Here is a 12,634-nt window from a genome sequence, read left to right as displayed (position 1 = left end):
TCTTTTATTTGGATATTTCAGGTGAGATACAACAGGGTAATGAGTAATCATAGATCGGTGACGAAACCTAAGGACGTTAAATACAAAAGGATAAACAAAGCAAAGTCCAAGAGTCTAGAGGAACTACGAGGGTGTCTCAGGAACTGGATGGAAAGAGGTAACAAAATCGCTATATCGCTCGATCAATCGTACGCCTGAAAGTATTAAATTAATTTTTAAACGAGAGTAAAGAATATTGTAATTTATAAATTATACTGTATTATGTATATATACACATATAAAAGTACTATTAAATTTAAGCGATGTATAGCGATCATTTTTAATCAATATTATTAAATAGTTGGCAGCAGTGCAAATTCTGTAAAACTGAGGTAAGCCAAAATAACATACCCATATAATCGGACGGCATACGCGATTCTGAATTCTTCGACTAAATTTACAAATTGAATCGAAAATCACGTTTTTCAAAATTTCCTTCCCTCATTCCACGTCTTGTGCAACTGAGAGTGTACCACTTACTTACAAAAGATATTTACACATATTATACATTAAACCTAAGAACTATCTAAATCGCGCATTTTCTTATCGTGCAGGTATAATAAACCTTTCAATTTCCGATATTGCAATCGAAAAATTCAGATCAATTACAAAATGTCAAATCCAACCCAAATGGCCAATGCAAGACGCGAGTTCCAGTTACTTACTTTTGTCATTTTGTATATTGTATTTTAATTTTTTGATCGTCCACCTGCATTGATCGCAGTTCGAAACTCGTGAAAGTTATTAATCCTTGACGTGTGAAATCCTGTAAGTTGAGTGTTAGAAATAATTTTTGGACGTTCTCTAGAGGCGCTCTTATTCGCAAATTTATAATTGCTACAAAATACTAGTAATATTGAAAATGATTATTATTATGATAGGTATAAAGTTATTGTAAAAATATAGAACGCTATTGCAGAAACAGTAACAATAATTCAAAGTAAATTGGAAAAAAAACAACACGACAACAAGAAAAACCAAAATAATTATAATGATGATACTAATATAATAGCGATAATAGTAATCCCTTTTGTCAATTAATATATTCAATCGGTAAACTTGAGAGATTGGAAATTTTAAACCGACAATGATATGATAGGCCTAATCTTAAATTCATCGCTTTTACTCGAGTGAAATAAATTCTAATAGCCAATATAGAGATTGGATGACGCGTTTCCTTCATTGATATTATCCATTCCTAATCTCCTTGTAACCTTGAAAACCAATTGTTTCAATATACTCCAGAACCAGTCTGAAATGCTTTAAGAATCCCCATTGATTATAGAACTGATAATTTTGTTCATCTCCATTACAACTTCACCCTTTTTAATCCGCAAACCGATTCAGACGCCCGCGTTGAAAAAGGAAGCAATGATGCGATTAACGATTAATCGTACATCACGGGGCGGAAAAAACCGAAATCTTTTATAATCTGAAAATCATAATTCAGACATCGCTTTGGTAATATTTTTCGAATTATCATTCTCTCTGTGCTTTAACTTAATTGTGCACATTAGAACAATTTATAGTAACAGTAATATATACCTATATCTAAATATACGTGTGATTCAACGGCTTAAAAAATGTATTACAACCTGTTGTGAGATCGGATAGTAAAGTATTCATTGTTACGAAAAGTGATAATTACATGTATTTCATTAAATTTCCGTTTTTTTATTTGTTTTTTTTTCTACTTCCAATATAAGATGAGCTATACCGACAATCTAAATTTTTGATATCGGGAAAGGAGGGTTCTACTCTTTGAGGATACGAAATTTCAAAAGACAAATGATGAAATAAACAAATTTATTACTTAGGTTAAATGAAACGATACAGAATAATAATAATTATAATTATTATAATTCCTACAGGATTATTTAGATAGAATAACAATGAATAACAAATTTCAATCACCAATAAATTATCATGTTCCTGTGAGCTGAAACTATAGCAGCCAATTAGCGATCTCTTTCATATAATATCTTCATAAACAAAACGTCGTGTAGAGAACTATTTAAACGAAGAAAAGGATATGATATTACATATTCAATACGCCTAAATATTTGCGTAAATACATACGTATTATACCTTTAATACCAATAATATTTGAGAAAAGCGTATATCGCTATTGAGATTTGTTATAATATCGGGAATCATTACAAATATACCGCTATAACGAATCAATACAGCTGCATTGTCCCAGAAGCGAAACTATAATTATATAGTGTATATCATTAATGTAATTCATATTAAAATGAAAAGAAATAAAGAAAAATCGCATAATACCGTGTATACACATGTATGTACCAATCATTGCTTTCGTAGCAAATTTGTAGACTGCTATTGAATATTGTTAATTTTAGCACAATTATAGTGAATATTATTGATGATATTATAATTATGTACACTATCACGATAATTAATTTTACTGTATAGCAGCTATTTATGCAGCAGTCGGCTCTTACATGATTTCCAATACTATTTCACGTAATTACAGCAGTAATTATTGTTATGATTATTATTATTATTATTATTGAAATTATTATAATTATTATTCGTTTTATTATTATATTGTTAATACTATTACTGTAATTAAAAAATAATAAGTTATAATATTATAGTAAATGAAATGCCATATTTGTGATTTCTAATGTCTATATCCATGTATGACCCGTATCATATTTCTAGTAAAATTCTAAATATCTGTTTTTACACGTCAATTTGTATACCAAATGCCATAAATTGGATCGATTTCCTAGAATTCAAATCCATTCGTGAATTTGAATTAATTGACACTTGAATTGGATTCACCGTAATCTCAGTTCGAAAATCAGTAATACTTTGAAGTGATGAGGAATTTTTAAGAGTATACATTACAATAAAATGAAAGAGCGTAAAAACTTGTTACAGAATTCGGAAACTGATTCACAGTATATGAAACATCGCTACACATTACCTTTCAAATAGGAATTACCAAGTTCAATATATCTATGATGACACGTACAGATACGGATCAGATTTCGGGCCGGTGATTGCAACCGCAACGCTGTAGGACTGAGGATAACTATAGAAATTGTTGTAAATTTCGATACACATGTACCCTTTAAATACCCCGGAAGAAAATCATTCTGAAATTTCAAGTACAAACGAAAATTGCAACTAAATGTTAAATTTGAACTTCGTACATGAAACAAAATCGAAAATAAAAATAGTAGGTATCTGCACTTATCATCTGCGCTGAAATCGGTCAAATTTTGATGGTAATTCAGGGATCTTCTACAACGTCCAATCCGTAAGCAATGTTCAGTTAACGCATGTCAAGCTTCTAGCCGTTGACTAAAGATTTCAGTCAACGCTGGCGCTGTTCTCCGAATAACGAGGTTCATGAATGGCCAGTTCAAACCATCGCAGTCCAACCAGCATATTCTCTGTCAGCCGCTTATAGGCGCGAACAACGAATTTAGGCGAAGTAACAAAAACAACATGTCTGCGAAAATTGTAAGACGACATCCAAGTGCTGTTGAGTTGAGATGTTTTTGGTGTAAGATATTGCGACAATAATTGTTCTGAAATGATAATTATACTGTTCCACGCATTGTATCTATTGGGAAAATATGTATACGAAAACTTTCACGGTGCTAACAATGATACAGAGGACATGGCATCTCAAAAACAGATATTAATGAACGTCAGCGAAGCAGACTATTCGAGCTTCGGTGAATCTGCTGAGCACGTTGCAGATGTCAAAGTCAAATTCTTCCCACCCGTGTACGTTCAGAGATACACAACCGTGCAGAATGTCATTGCTAGTGCTCAGTATCGAGGGAGAATAAAAAAGGTATCAGGTTATTCTCATCTTGTTTTATCTGATATTTCATAAATTCATCTCCCAGTCTCATGATAGAATATTTTGCAAATAAATCTGCATAATTTCTTGTTCATTTAATATGCCACGATAATTTGAATTACCAAGATGCGATGCACAGTAGATTTTTCCATTAATGATAGTACGACAAATTTCAAGGAATTAACTCGTTGCAGCTGAAAATTTTCTTCTGTCACTTAAAAAATTGACACTGGCTTTTATGATACTAACCAGGTGGTGAAAATTTAAAACATGCGTTTTATCGCTGATACGTTCGCTCGTCTATTCTAGGTGATTGATTTTGGCTGCGCAGAGCTTGGTTTTGCAATACACTTAAAAAATACTGAAGGCATCGAAGAAATTATTTGCGTAGATATCGACAGATCTTTGTTGGAAAATTTTCAGTCAAAAGTTGCTCCTCTACATTGTGACTATCTTTCCCTCAGAACCGAACCTCTTACAATCCATCTTTGTGAAGGTAGTATTGCGCACAACGATAACAGATTTGCCAATGCCGATGCTGTTATTTGTATAGAATTGTAAGTTTTAGTTTGTTACTCATTTTTATTACAGTTTTCAATTCAGATACTTTAGTCCAAATATTTATTATGATATCATAGTTACCAATAATATATTTTGTTAGTATCGATGATTGAGGTGATACACCCAATAATTCGCAGTCTGCAAATATACCCTCAATTTTGAATACTGAATTTCATATTTCAATTCAGTCAGTTTAGAATGAATAATCGTTTATCTTCCATCTTTCTTCAGAATCGAGCATTTGTATCCCAATGACTTGGAAGCATTTCCATACAATGTATTTGGATTCATCAAACCACTGGTGGTTATTGTTACTACGCCTAATGCTGATTTCAATGTTTTATTCAAGTTGAATGGATTCCGACACCATGATCATAAATTTGAATGGACAAGGGAACAGTTTCAGGATTGGTAGGTTGCCTGTTCAATAACATTAACAGTTCCGAAAATTCGGATGTTTTATTCTGTTGTAATCTACTCTGAGATTAATAATCATTAGCAAGTCCCGCTGCTAGTGAAATGTATAGTACGATACTGCCATTTTGTTACAGGGCAAATAATATCGTATTGCGATATCCAGACTATGAAGTAACATTTCACGGTATAGGTGCTGGACCATTGGGTACAGAAAATCTGGGCTCATGTTCTCAAATGGCTGTTTTTCATCGTTACGATCAGCTATACAATGATAAAGTACCAGGTGTTGATGGTCTGTTGAAAACGGTTGTATCGCACGAATATCCGTATCGAGCGGATAATCGGTCAGATGAAGAAAAAATACTTGAAGACTCCGTTTATTATATAAGACTGTACTCTGCACGTGATGAAGAGCTGTCCGAAGAATTGCCGTTAACAACATTACAGTTTTTAATCGATAAATATCATATATCGGTCGACATTCTCAGAAATATTTTAGAGGAAGCTCACTGGGCAATTGTAGATCGCGAAGATGGTCCAGTAGTATTAATTCCACCACAAAGCACCTTCTATTCTAACAGTGAGGTGGATATTGACGATTTTCTGGAAGCTGACTATCGTGTTGGCGATGGCGAAGATGGGTGGGATACCGTCGGCCCAGGTGCACCTTCAGATTATTTATTTGATAGTTATATGGAAAGAGACACACATGAGCATGAAGAAGAAAATTGGGACGACGAAGTACTCGATACCCGACAAAGTAATATCTCAAATGTGAACAGTGAGAATCTGGCTCATTCCGAATTACAGGAATCAGGAAATTTAGATCATACCTCTGATAGCCAGTGGACCATGGAAGACTTGAATAATGACGATCTGTTAGATGTTTCACAAAATCAACCAACTACAACATTTGACTTGGCGACTGATTTAGATTCTGATTGGATTATTTCTCACAGTTTTGTAACCGAAATGGAGTTGCCTAGTAGTTCATTTTCGAATGAATCAAACCGCGTAGAAGTAGACTACTCCAATACCTCTAGTGATACTGTCAATTCATCTAATCAAGATTTAGGTTGGCCAGCAGCTCTGTCTGCTTCACTAGATGCATCAAGACCCTTAGGTGCTGTTAGCATTCATTCATTGTCTACCGACAAAAGACTCACTTCATCTAATGATAAAGTGGAAAAGTTGTCACAAACTGGGGAAATTAATACAAGCACGTGCATGACAAGTGACGGAAGTTCGAACTTTGAAAGTTTCACTAATAGCTCCAATGAACATTTTTCAAAGCCTTCTTTATCTAAAGATGGTACCAATTTAGTCGAGTATAAAGATGATGCGATGAAAGAACAATATCATATCAAACTTGAGACTGATGCCAATCATCCCGAGACAGGATACAGCAATCTAAACCATTTCCAAAATACTGAGACAAATATTGCTTCTAATAGCTGCAATAACCCAGAATATACAAATTCGCGATTATTTACCCAAAATTCACCAAATTGTCCACAATCTGAAGCAGAAAATAGCATTAATTTTCGTTTGGCGAATAAGAATACGTCTTCTATTTTGACTGAGGAAGCAACTTTGCTAATATCTTACGAGCAAAATGAGAATGAGTCACCAAAGGCTCAAGAACCATCAGGAGATGAACTGTTTCCTAATAGTAACAGAAAACGTTTGAAACAATGTGTCAGTGAAACTGTAAGAATTCCTGGCATAGAAGCATTATCAATTAATCAATCTTTATTGTGGGAAAATCCATCTTCTTCACAGCCTTGTTCTATTAACCATAGTTCTCTTGATACTACAGATGAAGTTGCTAACCAAAATAGCACAGGATCTGCTCTTAGTATACATGAAAGTAATGGAAACTTGAATTTTTTGTATGATACTATGGATCATGAGCAACAAAAATGTAAAACTGCTTTAATTGATAAACACAAGTTTGAACTAGGTGTAATAAAAAGTCGAGATGATAGCATATCATTTAAAAGTATCAGCAATTGCAGTTTGGATCTTCAACCAAAGTACACGAGTTCTCCTCAAGTTGCCAAGGAATCCCATCTGATTCAGTCAGAAACGCAGGTTGAAAACGAAAGTTTATCAAATGAACAAAGTTTAAATATTGATGAGTCTGATTATACGATTCCAAGAGTTTGGCAAAATATACCGAGTTCTATTACTGCAGAAATGAGCACTATGAATATGAAACAATCAAATGATTCGTTTCATGAAAACAAAGTACTTCAAATAAATATTCCAACACGAGATAAAGGTACTTTGTGTAAAAGAACCACCTCAGAAGGTACGAGCAATAACTAAAGAAGTTCTTTTTCTGAATGCATTTCATTTGGAATGTGATGCATTAGAAATCATCCGACAGATAAAACATTAATGTATGAAATTCTTGCAGGTGGTAAAGACAATGAAAAAAAGTCATTCTTATATTGGTCAGATTTAAAAAGTACTGAAAATATATCACCGAAGACAAGCCAATTATCTTTGTACAGCAACAGTGACATCAGTTTGTCTACTACCACAAGTAATGAAAGCAGTAACATGGATAAATGGTATGCGGCGGAAACGAATCCCATGTACCAACGGGATATTGTTTTATTAAGAGGTGGAAATGATACAGCTGACAATCCAAATGAAGAAACGATATCTGATAATGACACAATGTTTTTTAGCAACGACATTCGCGAAGAACCCAATTCTTCCGGAATAAAGGATAATGAACTTGAAGCAAATCACTGTCATGGGTTTGAAAAAACTAATAAATCACAGGACACTAAGGACGACTCAAATCAAATGGATAATTTTTCTAACTTGGAAATTGTGATTTCATCTAAAGTTGACTTGCTACTGGCTAATGAAAACGATAAATTACCTTCTGAGTATTCTTTGCCAAATCATGGTATGAACAATGTTGAGATCAAATCTTCACAGAACAGAATAGCAAAAGATAGCATGCCACTGCAGACAGATCACAAAAATGGTGTTTTACAAGAAGAGAAGACAGTACTCAATTTAGAGAGTATTTCATCTTCGAATGCATCAGGCAGCAGTGCGAAGAAGATAAAAGCAAATACTGGACAAAGAGGTAACGCCGAAAAGGAACGTATTGAGCCCACTTCTTCAAAGACTATCATTCATGGAGAGAATTCAGAACATGATGTAAACAAGGTCACTACAACCCCAACAGAATTGACTGAAAAAATATTTGACCAGGTTGCAGAGACCAAATCTAAATTAGAATCTACTTTAGAAACGGCGGAGAAAATGCCAAATATTACATCACTGGGTGACGTAGATATTAGAAGATGCATAAACCAACATACAAACGAAGTTATTGAAAATGATGTAAAAGCACACACGAATACAGTCAATCTATCATTAGCAAATTCTCAACAGACAAGTGGTTCAAAGTCATTCGGATCTTTAAATGTTATCGAAGAACACAGTCTTCCAGTCATCAATAAATTGGGAAGTAGAACCAGCCAAAAGAATAAATTGCAGTTCAACTTGAACTCAACTATGAGCGGAGAAGTTTCGACCTCCTACCATCTAAGTAGCGTCGCACAGGAACGCAGTCAATTGAAATGCGAGCTAGAGCCATCAAGAGCATCAGAAAATGTAGATTCCCAAATATTTTCCCCAGGATCATTAGATACACCTCCCGATAGTTGGTCTCCAGAAATAATGGATTCTGGTTACCCAAATTCAGCTTCTGTACACGATATAACACCCGAATATGAGCTGTCCAGCATTGCAAATGATAGAATATCCGATTCAGATTCAGCTAGTATTGGGGAAGTACCAATGCCAGGGTTTTATGAATTCATAGAAGTTGAAAATGGTGACTTAGCAAATAATAACAGAGACGATGAAGGGAACAATGTCATCCCATTTGAAGCAGATGATTTGGATGACCTGCAACCATTAATCGATGTACTTGAGCATGATTTAGAGAATGAAAATGACATTTATGCTCTCCAAAATGGTTTTCCCATGTGGCTACTGAGGATACTGGAGATGGCTAATCCCATAGATCTTGAAGGGATGGGAGGTCCACCGGCGCAATTATATCCTGCTCTACCGGAACAAGCAGGTGATAACTACTACTTTATTTCAAATTTTTTCATTTCACTACATCAAATGTTCTAATATTGTTATAGGAGGAGATGCGCAAATTTTGAATGTAGATAATGATGAGGGATTCGACAGCAGCTCTTCGGATGATGAAAGCGACATGGGGGATGACGAGGCTGGTGATGCTACCACTATTTCAAGTGATGAAACGGACGATCACAGCGCCGAGAATATCAGTAGAGATTGGAGAGCAGGGGGTGATCCGTAGGTGATCGAAGTAAACCAAAGATTCCTGACTGTGATGGTGAGTTGCAAAAATGTTTTGTAAGTTATTAAATCGGTCTACCCAGATTCAAATATCATTAAACGAATCTCTTTGGTCCAACTACTGATTCGCGTCATAATGTATGTGTGGTGTTTTTTTTTTAGTTCTCACATAGATGAGTAAACAATGCTTAAATCAATTAGTACCTAGCATTCGAGAAAGAGTTTTTGCGAGAATGGAATTCACTTCCACTTGTTATACGAATTACACTAGACTTCATGAAAAAATCCTGTATTTTTCATTTGAAAAATTAAAGTTATGTTTTTGAATATTCTAGTTTATCAAAGTTGATCATGTTCTTGGTACTCATCTATTCGTCGAATCTACGTTCATATTTTCAAATAATATTATATTATTACCACAACTTTCATCTGTGTAAGGAAGTGAATCAAAATGATGACTCGATTAATAAGCGTACAAAGTCCTCTTTAATAATTCGATTAAGTGCGGAATGTTTCATATCGAAATAAATTCAATACTGAAATTTTTGAACTCTTCTTCATTTTTGCGTTTAGCAATTCTACATAGAGTCGATGTATTCCAAAAGACTGCCATAAATAGATATTGGATATTATCATATTGTTGAACTTGAATTAAAACAATGAATACGGTACTAGCAATTTCAAATTCCTCAAAAATCATTAAGTTTGCTCATATATTTATTGATTTGAATATATTGTTATTACTTATTTATTATTATCTTTGAAACAAGAATTTATTGGACCATTGAAAGTCTCGAACTGAATATTATTAAACTTTGATAGCAAAAAATAAATATTCTATTCTAAGTAATCATTTGAGGCGCAATTACTATTCAGGAAAGCAATGAATCTATGCACAAACGCTGGTATAAAAAATTGTCGACTTCTGTGTTTGGTGGCAACTTGAGCACAGCTTATAGAAATTGACCTTCTGTCTATGTGGGGCTGCTGTGGTTGTGTTGTACTTTTTTCCAGCACTATAATCTTATGGTATTGTGAAAAAAAAACTATGTCATGAAATAATTGCATACGTTTTCATTTCTATTAAAACATAAAATACGGCGATGTATTAATCGATGATCCAACGAACTCAAATATTTTATATATTTTCACACAGTTACCAAATATGTGGTGGACTAATTGTTTTCGAACTCCACATTGTTCGATTTTCTTTTATCCATATATTCTTACTAAACCGAGGTTTAATATTTGTTACGTTTAGAGCCTAAGTACTGTTATACTCAATCATTTGACTTTGAGAGGAAAAAATAGAAAACAAAACTCCTGAAAAATTTTATGTAGTTGTTGATCGTATTGCAAGTAGTATAAGGTTTTGTAACAATGTTAGAAAGATACTAAATCACACACGTTCACGGACGATTCATTTTGTTTCGAATCTATTTTACTTTTGAAAAGCTATCACTTTTCTAGTTTTTCCCATAAAAGTCAATGTCAGACAACAGGGTTTAACATGATGGTCATCTCATGATGCATTCTAGAAATCAATATGTGTTAGATATTCTAAGACTGAATTCGCATATCATTGTATTCCTGGAATGATATGAGAACATTGGACTAATAAAATGCGATATGACCGCAAATGACTAAAATATTTTCACAACCTATAATATATCGTGTCTTGAAAATTTATGGTGATGATGAAGTAAGTGAAGCACAGAAAATTAGCTATTTTACTCAGTCGTATTGTTTATTTCAATAGCGGTGGAATAAAATTACAAGGTATACAAGGTAACATGTATCAACGTCATCATTATAGTTTTTGAATGATTAGTTGATTTCTTTTTATATTAATATATACAGTTCGTCTGAGTTGTAATTGGTTCAAGTGACTCATAATGCTATCGGTTGAATGATCATATCGGTGTGTCTGTGTGTGTGCCACGTGTACATTTTCAAAGAAAATTCTCACTGTATGAAACACGTTAAGCTTTACAGAAAAATGCTACAGAATATTTAATAACCAAGCAATGTGAACTGGAATCATTAAACAAGGTATTCAGATCAATTTTCCATTTCTATCCAGTCCCAGAGATGCAATCGCACTTTTCAAACCCTACTGTAACGCATTGTCTATCATACATAAGTACACGATAATCTCTCCAATTCTGCACATCAACCAATCTCAATTAGCGATTGCAGATGATTCTAATATCAATTTTCTTCTTTCTTTGTAAATACGACCACCTCTACAAAACTCGTTAGAACTAATGAAAATCAATGATATAGTTAGAACTGGTTTTTCAAAATATTTTTTTAAGTCCCTATCAAACAACTCCATCTCAAGAAATACTGTCTAAATCATCCGCGTCTCATCTCGCCACTTGTTTGCTTCGTTTCTTAATTGAATAAAAAATTGAAAGCACAACTTAAAACATAAAATTTTTTTTCTATGTATGACAGTACAAAAAATAAAGAAATGACCAAATCTACTTTAGCTAGATTTAAAGAAAAGGTGCGATTTGCATAGAATATATTTAGTAATTCAATATTGGGGAGAAAGTGTTTCCTCACTAATTGTAAGCTGTACTAGGAATCACGTGGTTGAAATATTTTGTCATGACGTATTTGATACATTGTAAAAAATAATGCATAAAAAAGGCCCTTATATAACGCCGATAATTAAATATTGAGAAACGTAGATTGATATCTGAAACTTAAATTAGCGTTTTCATGGGTTGCTCTTGTTTACACCTATGCATGTCCATACCAAATGAAGAACCATCTCGTAATATTCCCTCAGAATAGTGGATGTATTTTTACCACAGAAGTATCAGAAATAATTCCTGGATATGAGTGTTATTTCTTATCAGTTCATAGGTTGTACACAAGGAATTATTTTTTTGTTAGATACAGTCAAGAATGTTGAAACTAATTTTTTTGTTTTGTTTTTTGTTATAAAACACGTATAACGCTACTCCCTAATGTCTTGGATGTTTTCTATGTGTTACATTTCTTATGAGAATATATTTTAAATGTGCAAAATGATAAATTTAGTAACAAAAATGAGTAATTGAGATTACTTATTCACAAATTAATAATCTACTATGGCAACTACAAGATGATTGATTTCCCGGAACAATATATATTGAATTGTTTTTTAGAATCAACCTAATGGTAGCGTATTAATGAAAAATGATTGGTTTCATTATTATAACTTATAACTTTCCCTAGCAATAATGTCTTTGTGTTGATTTATAACGTATCATGTGGAATCCTGCATGTGTACATATTATATATTTTTAGTTAGCTTATCAGTTAACTACTTTGATATACAGAGTTCTAGCCACATGTGCTTTGCACAGCATTTTGTTTCTGGACTTGGAACTCCTTCCGGTCATATGC

The 12,634-nt window shown here is 33.5% G+C and overlaps 3 protein-coding genes across 8 annotated transcripts in view; 2 read left to right on the top strand and 1 right to left on the bottom strand.

Annotated features, from left to right (window-relative positions):
• The window catches only part of LOC105684869, a 53,228-nt gene extending 50,481 nt beyond the window's left edge, over nucleotides 1–2,747 (top strand). The window contains exon 5 of the mRNA XM_012398560.3: nucleotides 22–2,747. Within this exon, the coding sequence (XP_012253983.1) occupies nucleotides 22–198 (177 nt within the window). The 3' untranslated portion in view covers nucleotides 199–2,747. The remainder of the gene's footprint in view (nucleotides 1–21) is intronic.
• Nucleotides 2,748–3,433: 686 nt separating this feature from the next.
• LOC105684815 lies at nucleotides 3,434–10,872 on the top strand. Of its 3 annotated transcripts, none has more exons than XM_020851717.2 (7): nucleotides 3,434–3,877; nucleotides 4,196–4,443; nucleotides 4,679–4,858; nucleotides 4,999–7,178; nucleotides 7,287–7,443; nucleotides 7,564–8,984; nucleotides 9,052–10,872. In XM_020851717.2, the coding sequence occupies exons 1-7, from the start codon at nucleotides 3,611–3,613 to the stop codon at nucleotides 9,231–9,233; spliced, it is 4,635 nt and encodes a 1,544-aa protein (XP_020707376.2). In that variant the 5' UTR covers nucleotides 3,434–3,610; the 3' UTR covers nucleotides 9,234–10,872. The 3 variants fall into 3 exon arrangements, with proteins under 3 accessions (XP_020707376.2, XP_048505734.1, XP_012253883.2); XM_048649777.1 differs by having other exon boundaries at nucleotides 7,287–8,984; nucleotides 9,052–9,269; nucleotides 9,395–10,872; XM_012398460.3 differs by having other exon boundaries at nucleotides 7,287–8,984.
• An 86-nt stretch (nucleotides 10,873–10,958) lies between these two features.
• LOC105684816 (rab GTPase-activating protein 1-like) overlaps nucleotides 10,959–12,634 on the bottom strand; it is a 30,777-nt gene continuing 29,101 nt past the window's right edge. For all 4 annotated transcript variants that reach the window (XM_048649779.1, XM_012398461.3, XM_020851719.2 and 1 more), the window contains exon 18: nucleotides 10,959–12,633. The gene's annotated coding sequence lies outside the window, so the exon portion shown is untranslated. The remainder of the gene's footprint in view (nucleotide 12,634) is intronic.

The sequence above is a fragment of the Athalia rosae genome, chromosome 2 (assembly GCF_917208135.1).
Source record: "Athalia rosae chromosome 2, iyAthRosa1.1, whole genome shotgun sequence".
NCBI classification, from domain to species: domain Eukaryota; kingdom Metazoa; phylum Arthropoda; class Insecta; order Hymenoptera; family Athaliidae; genus Athalia; species Athalia rosae.
The sequence above is the reverse complement of the archived record's forward strand: the minus strand, read 5'-3'. Positions and strand labels throughout refer to the sequence as shown.

Coding starts and splice junctions, on each gene's coding strand:
- LOC105684815 (XM_048649777.1), top strand. CDS start 3,611: ATGATAATTATACTGTTCCACGCATTGTATCTATTGGGAAAATATGTA. Junction 4,444..4,678: donor GCTGTTATTTGTATAGAATT/GTAAGTTTTAGT, acceptor ATCTTTCTTCAG/AATCGAGCATTTGTATCCCA. Junction 4,859..4,998: donor AGGGAACAGTTTCAGGATTG/GTAGGTTGCCTG, acceptor ATTTTGTTACAG/GGCAAATAATATCGTATTGC.